At 37.2% G+C, this 9,122-nt stretch overlaps 2 protein-coding genes across 2 annotated transcripts; both read left to right on the forward strand.

The window, feature by feature from the left end:
* Positions 1 to 4,685: 4,685 nt before the first annotated feature.
* LOC144411831 (zinc finger BED domain-containing protein 5-like) lies at positions 4,686 to 5,637 on the forward strand (the record flags this gene model as incomplete). The annotated part of the gene is made up of 1 exon (XM_078109443.1): positions 4,686 to 5,637. A coding segment is annotated over exon 1 (609 nt), but the record flags the coding sequence as incomplete, so codon positions are not given.
* A 1-nt stretch (position 5,638) lies between these two features.
* On the forward strand, positions 5,639 to 6,790 carry LOC120346583 (zinc finger BED domain-containing protein 5-like). The gene has a single exon (XM_078109444.1). The coding sequence runs from the start codon at positions 5,639 to 5,641 to the stop codon at positions 6,788 to 6,790; it is 1,152 nt and encodes a 383-aa protein (XP_077965570.1).
* The last annotated feature ends 2,332 nt before the right edge of the window (positions 6,791 to 9,122 follow it).

A 9,122-nucleotide genomic window follows, 5' to 3' on the forward strand; every position in this document is an offset into this window, starting at 1 on the left:
AATATCGCGTCCTTTCGGCCCGGATCCAGCGCCAGCGCGCCCCATAAAATCGCGGCTAGTCAGTGTCATACCCTCGTGTCGTCATAGTGTGAAATTCGCAGAAACCAGTCACATGAAGTTTTGAGACACTCCCTACACCTATGCTCCAACTCCCATTTCTTACTAACCTTTGACAAAACCCAGTCCCCGACAACCAATAAGCATGGAGAAACTGATATCGCTTCAATAACTTTATTATTCTTCAAGCAAGAGAATAAACAAAAATCAGTTTTGAGATATTAATGGGAATGCAGGGACAGATTGTTTTAAAGCGAGCAACATTGAGATATCAAGCTTTTCTGCCATGACCAGACAAGAATTGTGAATTTCTGGGTGATACCTGGGCTCGGTGGCATACATATATAGAGGGTCAGGGGGCCACTGCCCCTGCCACGGGTGCCATTTGGATAAGGGCGCACAATGGGCGAAACCTCATTTTGATGAAAACCACTCAAATAACGTAGAACTATCCCAAAGCAACAAACCGTAGTTAAAATTGCAGTAAACGATCGACCAAGAGGGCGCATTTCAAACATTTCCATAGGCGCCATTTCACGCAGATACGCTACTACTGGGACAAGCTCCGGCAAACTCGGGTAGGAAGATGGTTATATAAAAAATTAAAATACGCTGTTTATATAATCAAGATGGTACGACAATTCATTCCAATGTTCTTAAACGTACGTTTCCGGTTGTCGACTGTCCTTTGATCTTTCCAACCAGAACGCAGCTGAAATATTAAAACAGATTCAAGATAGCACAGGGCGATGTAAGAAAATTACGTACTACACTACAGAAGCAGATTTGAATATTTAAAGATCGACTTGCAACTAAACTCAAAAATCCATAAGATTCGAAGGTAAACATTCAACTTGATACATCACGATAGCGATTCTCAAATATAAGGACACAAAGCCAAAATTTGGTAGCAAGAGTATGAAATCTGTCACAATAGACCACGCCAGAAAGTGCGCAATTTTTAATTTTGTTTTAGTTAATAGAGAAAAGCGATTTTTTTCATCACAGGAACAAGAAAAAAAAATTCAATATCAAACATTTACTAAATTTGACATAATCATATAAAAAAGGACAACAAAAAGAATACCAAATAAAATGCAAATGCCACAATGACTATGGAATATAACCTAAACATTTACTCAATTAGACTCATCATACAAAAAATAACAACAAAGTTTCAAAAAAGAATACAGGATGCCAGGATAGCTATGGGATATTAGACATTTACCTAATTGAAGTCGGTCATGATTATGGCGTATTAATAACATAATACAAAACGATTGTATGTCCACTTCATGTCCAACAGTATTTATCGTCATTTCCGTTAATGTATTGAGAAAAAAGCAGCAAATAACGAGGCAAAGAATTGCGTTTTCGCAACTGGAATATGAGCTCACCAATGTTGTTGTTGTTGTTGCTTCAATCAGCTTGCTCCGTAATCCGGGCAGAACCTGCATGGTTCAAAGAATAAAGTTTGATATCGGTTTAATCGGAATAGTAGCTGGTAGCTTGGTTTTTGAAGTATATTATATGCTTGGGTAGTGAGTAGTTACTGAGCAATAAATTCTGCAGTCGAAAATCTACTTTAACCAAAACAAGTTTACTTTAGGGCAGTGGTTCTCAAACAGAGGGGCGCTAATCAAAAATAATAATATATATTTGTTAGATTTTATCTTGCCCGCTTTATTTTTGATATATAGATATAAATATATACATTTCTTTATATTAAACACCAAATACTTTCGCCTTACTATTCGTTATTTGAGTAGCGAGTAATTACTGAAACATATAAACGCGATTGAATTTATACAACTTCTCAAATACATCTTGTAGATTAGTTATGAAATAAAACAGGTGTTTAGTCTGGAGTAGTAAACTCAGCCCCTGGAGTGAATTTGGCCTACTTTGAGGATAAATTATCAAACAAGAAATTCTACAGTCGAAAGTTTACTTCAAAACAAAGTACTGTCAAAACAAAGCGAGTAGCGAGAGGAAGCAACGCTGGCAATTTTACCCTTTGAAAGGGGAAAAAATGGAGTGAATGAGAGAATAAAATTGCACAACCTCTGAAATAAAGCATATACCCTGTTTTCCCGAAAATAAGACCTAGTCGATAGCAAGAAATCTCTCCGCCACGTTTTAAAATTTAAATGATTTATCTAAAACGTATGAGAAAGGAAAACGTGTTATTTATAAGTAAATGGATATCGGTTTTCATATTTCGTGTATTCGAAAATCTCGTTATTCTCTACTTTGTAATTTTGTTTTTGATGAATGAAAATAAAAAACATCCCCCGAAAATAGGCCCCAGTGTTACCTTCTGAAAGAAGATTAAAATAAGCCTTATTTTCGGGGAAACACGGTATTTAAAATTAGTTATAGTTAACACAACAATACTTGACTAGGGAACGTGCCCATAACACTGAGTAGTACTATACGCCACCCAGTAATCGGTCCATCATAATTTAGTGTGAATATACAACTTACAGATATTGATATTATTTCAATGATACTTTACTAGCTGGAGCCATCTCTTTTACGTCTTTATAAGTATACCGCAGCCTGGAGGTCGGCACATGATGCTGAGCGTTAGGAACCGACTTGTGATGGCACCTTTAAATACTCTTGTAGGTTCGAACCCCGTGGGCTAATTATGTACAGAGCATTGATGGACTCATGTTGACGTGACTACTGGTCCGATTAGAAGAGCTACTTCCGCCATCAAGTTCACGCATCGAAAACAAATAATAACTGGTTAATTATGCCCATACCGGACATGGACTGGTAACCGGACGAGAAGCCGTGGTGCGCACATGATCAAGCCGTCCTATCCACTTTCCTCTCCACAGAGATACCTATGGAAAGATCATCTTGCCTATACTTACTGCAACAAAAGCCTGAATCTTGATACTCGATTTCACCCTGATTCGCTTATACTCGTAATCAGGACATAACCTGCACGATAAAATACAAGTTAAGAAACTGCCGAACAAGAAATATTCCAGCCAAATTAAAAACTACTTCGATTTCACCCAAAGCAGCGAATTAAACCCCGTCAATGTTGTTTTGCATTCATTATCATTTCACTGAACAAATAGATGCCTATGCCGTGCAGATAGCACCCTTGGGCTCGGAATAATTGACAGGAATTAATTTCAGTTATGTCTATGCCGATATAGATGGGATGTTTCGGCTCTGAATAAATACACATATAGCCTTTATAGCAGGGGTGCACAACTCAAATGAAGACTTGTGCCAAATTTTTCCAAATAATCTTGTTGCGTGCCACACTACCCGTTGGTATTGTAAATTAGTCCCGTAAAACACACATCAGACAAATTTTAATAATAATATCGAATATCTATTGATTGGAACAATTTAATGTCCTGAACAACAGCTGATTTTGATATAAACGTGATATTTTAATGTATATCATGAATACAAATTTTTTTTCACAAAATCGTTCGCGTGCCACGTTTGAACATATGGCGTGCCAAATTTGGCACGCGTGCCCCGTGTTGTGCACCCCTGCTTTATAGTAATATTAATAAAGAAATACAGAATATTAGTAATACCGCAGCAAATACGGAGCAAAATTCATCTCCAGCAAGGACAAAATTCCCCCACGATTGGGAAATGTTTTGAAGAAATAATTTTAAAATCGTCTATGATAAAAGTTAACACACCTTGCTCATGTTTGAGACTCCCAGAGAAGCCGTACGTTGCTTCACATGTTTTTCGCTTGCGCTGGATTTCAGATTGCACTGATTTCAGACTCGATAGATTCTTGACAATTTCTTAAGCAAAACAAGAAGAAACTTTCCATTTTTTTTTTTAAATTGTTAATACCTTCATATCAAGGTGTTTTTGTCTCAGACGCAGCGAAGTCCTATATCAATTTCACAAACAGCTTTGAATGAATACATTCAAATCACTCCACTTTCGCTTTCTGTAACAATAACAAAAACATCAGATTCTGATCATTCCCGGTAAATTTTGAAGTTTTTGTTTTAAGACACCCTGGAAAATTCCTACCATTATTCAAAACGCAAAAAAGAAATTGATCTGCGATGTTTTTGTAACAAGAAAATAACAAGGAAATGAACAAGAAAACAACAGCAGAATAGCATGACGATCCATATAAACACTCGTGTCCAATAATATTGAAACCAATAACAAGTAATTACCAGTCTCTATCAGTCGTCACATGGGCTAAGTCTGTATTTAATGAGTGTGTTGATAACTCACTTGCAGCTAACATGCCCAGTTAGACTGAAGATTCTCCTCCTATCCGCTCCTGTCTGCAAGTGAATATTACTGCAACAGAAAATTTAAGGGTAATTTAGATGTGGAAAACTTCGCAATATCAATAGCCATAAGAGACATAGGCATCTTGTTAGAAGGGTGAATTAATTATTTGCAAAAGACAGTTTTTTATATTACTTATTGCCTTCATTAACAAAAACACTCGCCATGCTTGACGGAAATCTTACAAGGGTATTGGTTTTACAAAATACGAAAGTTACAAAGAATGAAACGACTTTAACTTAGACTGCAGATGCGCAGTCATCAATACCAATCTAATACTTCATACTTAACTGGATAAATGTTCATCTAGCCGCATTCCTCTAGCTCAGCGATTCCCAAACTGTGGTACGCGTACCACCTGTGGTACGCGAGAGTCTTTCAGGTGTTACGCGACCAACTTTCAATAATTTGCAATGTTGCGTTTCAATTACCTTTAATTTGTGGTTTCGCGCGTTTATGAAGCAACACTTATTTTGTTCAAGATGATCAAACGCCAATTACCAACTTTCATGACCTTTGACCGATGCTGTCAGCAAAATATTTGGCGGGAACGCTCTCCTTACCGGCCGTCTCAGACTACGTACGGTTGCTATTCGTACTTGCTTTCAAAAGCCTGCGGTGTGTGAATATTGCGAAATTTTGTTTAATTCAACTATTGACAACATGTCTAAACGAAATTACAGTCCAGCTTACATAAAGTACGGATTCATAGCTATTGAACACAACGGAGAAGTTTTGCCGCAATGTGTAGTGTGCATGAAAACGCTTGCTAATTCGGCTATGAAACCAAGCTTACTCCAACGACATCTTGACACAAATCATCCCGACAAGAAGGATCGAAATGAAAGTTTCTTTCAGCGACTGGGCGAGCAAGTGAAACGACAGCGCTTCGACAACACTGGCACAATTTATCAGAGAAAGAAGTGTGCTGTCGAGGCATCCTATGAAGTCGCTCTCCTGATAGCAAAAAATCAGAAAGCACATACCATTGGAGAGCGCCTCATTATGCCAGCTGCAAAGATGTTAGTAAAAAATGTACTTGGTGAAGAGGCGGCTGCAAAGCTAGTAAGTGTTCCCCTCTCCAACAATACGGTTAAGAATAGAATAGAAGAGATGTCAGTCGATATTGCTGAGCAAGTGATTTCAGGAGTGAAAGATTCAGAGTATGGTTTTTCCATTCAATTGGACGAGTCGACGGACGTAACAAATAACGCACAGTTACTTGTGTATGTTCGTTATACACAAGAAAAGGCTGTAAAAACTGAATTACTTAATGAGCAAAGAACTTTCAGGTACAACAAAGGGAAAGGATATTTTCGAAGCATTAGACAGTTTTTTCAAAGTGAATAAACTGGACTGGGGAAAGTTGATTGGCTGTACAACAGATGCAGCTCCATCAATGCTAGGACATAAATCAGGCTTCAGAGCTCATGTGACGGCTGGGGCGCAAAACGTGACTTTTGTTCATTGTTTTATTCATAGATTCGCCCTATGCGCGAAAGTGCTACCTCAGAACATGTTATCATGCTTGAACCGAGTTATCAAACTAGTAAATTTCGTCAAAACATCTGCTCTGAATACTCGGTTGTTTAAACTTCTTTGTGAGGATCTCGGTTCTAACCACAGCTGTCTCCTCTTCTATACGGAGGTGCGCTGGCTCTCTCGTGGTAATGCAACAAGGCGCCTGTTTGAACTGCGACATGAGCTTCTGCAATTCTTCAAGGAGAAGAATCACGATTTTCAAAACGACCTGGAGAGCAAAGATTTTCTTACTAGATTGGCATATCTATCAGACATTTTTGAAGTTCTGAACAACTTTAACCTGTCGTTTCAAGGACCCAATCTAACTGTAACAGATTTCATTTCAAAGCTTAGAGCACTCATTCGTAAGCTGGACCTCTGGACATGGAATGTTAGCAATCAAAACTACGGAATGTTCAAATGCCTCACTTCTGTTGAGAAAAATCCTGATGGTGGCATTTCTAAAGAAATTATTGATCATCTTTCGCAACTAAAGACGGAGCTATTGAATTACTTTCCTGATGTTGCATACTGTGCTTACTCCGTCAACCCATTTTTCATTGATCCGGTTGATGTGCCTGTAGGGACCGGGAAACAAGAAGAACTAATAGACATTCAAACTGATGATGCAGCAAAAATAAAACATAAGGAATGTTGTCCAATCAATTTCTGGTTGAGCATGGCATCATCGTATTCTAACCTAGTACGTCACGCTGTTTCCCAGCTATTGATTTTTCCATCTACGTGGGAGTGCGAACAAGGGTTTTCGGCTTTGATGGCCATCAAATCGAAAAGCCGAAATCGTCTTGGAACGCCAGAACATGACTTTGGATGCGCTGTCAGCAAAGCTCTTCCTCGCATTGACCAGCTGGTGGAGAAAAAACAACTACATCCATCTCATTAAAATTTTTAATTGGCTTCATTTTGTTTAATTTATGGTTTTTATCTCTTTCTGGAATGACATTTGTCAAATCTTAATGCTGCTACATGCTCAGTTTTCTTATCTACAGGTGCATAGTTTATGGTTTGAGATATTCTAGTCAAGTGTAACTTAGGTGGTACGCGAACGCTGCACAAAATTAAAAATGGTACGCGGGAATGAAAAGTTTGGGAACCACTGCTCTAGCTGATCCCGATTCCAACATTTCCAAAATTTGTGGTCAATTCCACCTCGAAACAACGATTTTAAGCCTAATATTAGTCTAACTGCATAAGTAAACATAACTGTAAAAACACAAAATTGCATGCAAGATAACGAAAAGACTGCGAATGAAACGAGCTCATTTATTGACTCCCGTTAGAATAAATATTATTTGTGAAACAGCTGAAACGAAGGACTAATTGGAGGACTATTTAAAGTGTAAATTTAAATACATTTACAACGAACGTACTTTTCTCAGCACAAGAGTCCAGTAGTATGAAACCTTTATAATTATGTAATTAGAATTATGTTGAGGGGGAATATAAGATAACGATACAATGACACTAACGGGATCATAAAACTTGGGTTGGCCGAGATTGTACGCTATATTGCCCGCGATTGTGCGTGCACTCATTGCTGTAAAATTTGTGTAAATAAATTAACAGTTACCTTATTAATCTTTGATCGACTCCTTTAACTACACTTCAGTGAGTCTTCGATTCAATAATTTGGCAACAATTATCACGTCAATACTATGTTATAGCCTAACTGGATTTGTATTTAGTTTCTCTTTCGCTGTATCTTTCGTTTTCGTCTCACTTCGTAGACACTTGAATCAATAATTGTGGGCCTAGACTTAACTGCATTAGTATAGCTGTGAAAGACTTGGAAAAAGATAGCGCTAGAATATCGATGGAAAAAACAAATTAAATAAAACGTATTAAAGCCGGCTACTTTGGCCCACGTAATTTGACATGACAAAAAAGGGTTGGATATAATAAAGAAACAAAAGGAGGCAATCTATCTATCAAAAGAATTGACCATTGAAATAATAATAAAAAATTTAAGCAAATAATATCACCTGTACTATTTTCGGAACATCCCCGCACAACCGCATCGTTGTCGAGTATTTAATTCAGCAACGATGTAGAAATTATTTACGAAATAGTCCAAACATCTCTGCAAAGTCACAACTTTCCCGGGGTCTTTGATTCGACACAAATATACATCATCTATTTAAATCTAGTGCTTTATTATGGCCTAAGTGAAATCCCTAATTTAATGAATATCCATTCATCGGTAGGTTTTGTTCGCCCCAACAATTTCCGATGTCAACATTTGCAGCTTGTTTACATCCAGTCAGTTCGCATAACACGGTCTGAAATATTTCATTTAGCTAAGATGCAATAAATATACTGAGTAAAAGCTAATACAAGCTAAAAGCAAATATAGGGCAAGTAGCATATTTGGAATCTATCCAAAACGTGAATAAAGTTTCTTACTTATTTAAACTTGAATGTTTCCTTGTCGATCGCCTCCATTTGTTTACGCCATCGTCTTCGATTCAATAATCACCCACCAAGAATTATTTAGTTCTATGCTAAGGCCTAACTGAAGGAATGATCGTGTCTTTCGATTTAGATTCATCGCAACAATTTCAATTTTTGTAATCTCAATCCCACTTTGTAGTCACTTGATTCAAGAATTGCATGCCTAAGTTTAGTTTAACTGAATTAGTATATATATATATATATATATCTAGTAGAATTTTAGAAATTGACTGAAGATACAAACGTTGGATTATAAAACAACTGACGAAACACATAAACCATAGAAAAAAATTACAAAAATAAAAGCAATGCTTACCTTACGGCGTCAAATTTGAAAAGACCGCCTGGACGCAGACAAATATTGACGTGGCAAGAAAAAAAAAGCGTGATTATAATAAAGAAACAATAAGGGTGGAGGAGACTGCAAAATGAAGATGATTTTTCATTGGTTATTACCAATCACATGACCATGCGACGCATTCTGATGAATTAGTTTTTGAAAAGTTTAATTTGTCAAAACCAGAGTCTGCATGAAATTCCTCGTTATCTATCCGGAAGACGCTCAATACATTGACCGCTGAATTAGAGGGACTGAAAGTCGAGTTCCTTGTTGAGATCTAGAGCCAAATCAAAATATCTATCAATCATTGTGATTTTAAACTACTCATTTTGATATGACTACAAATATTGGAATTCGAATAAAAATAATTTGTGTAATTACTTTTAAGGTCTTTCGTCAATGAACGCTTACTAACTTTCGCGTT

This window comes from Styela clava, chromosome 15, assembly GCF_964204865.1.
Source record: "Styela clava chromosome 15, kaStyClav1.hap1.2, whole genome shotgun sequence".
NCBI classification, from domain to species: domain Eukaryota; kingdom Metazoa; phylum Chordata; class Ascidiacea; order Stolidobranchia; family Styelidae; genus Styela; species Styela clava.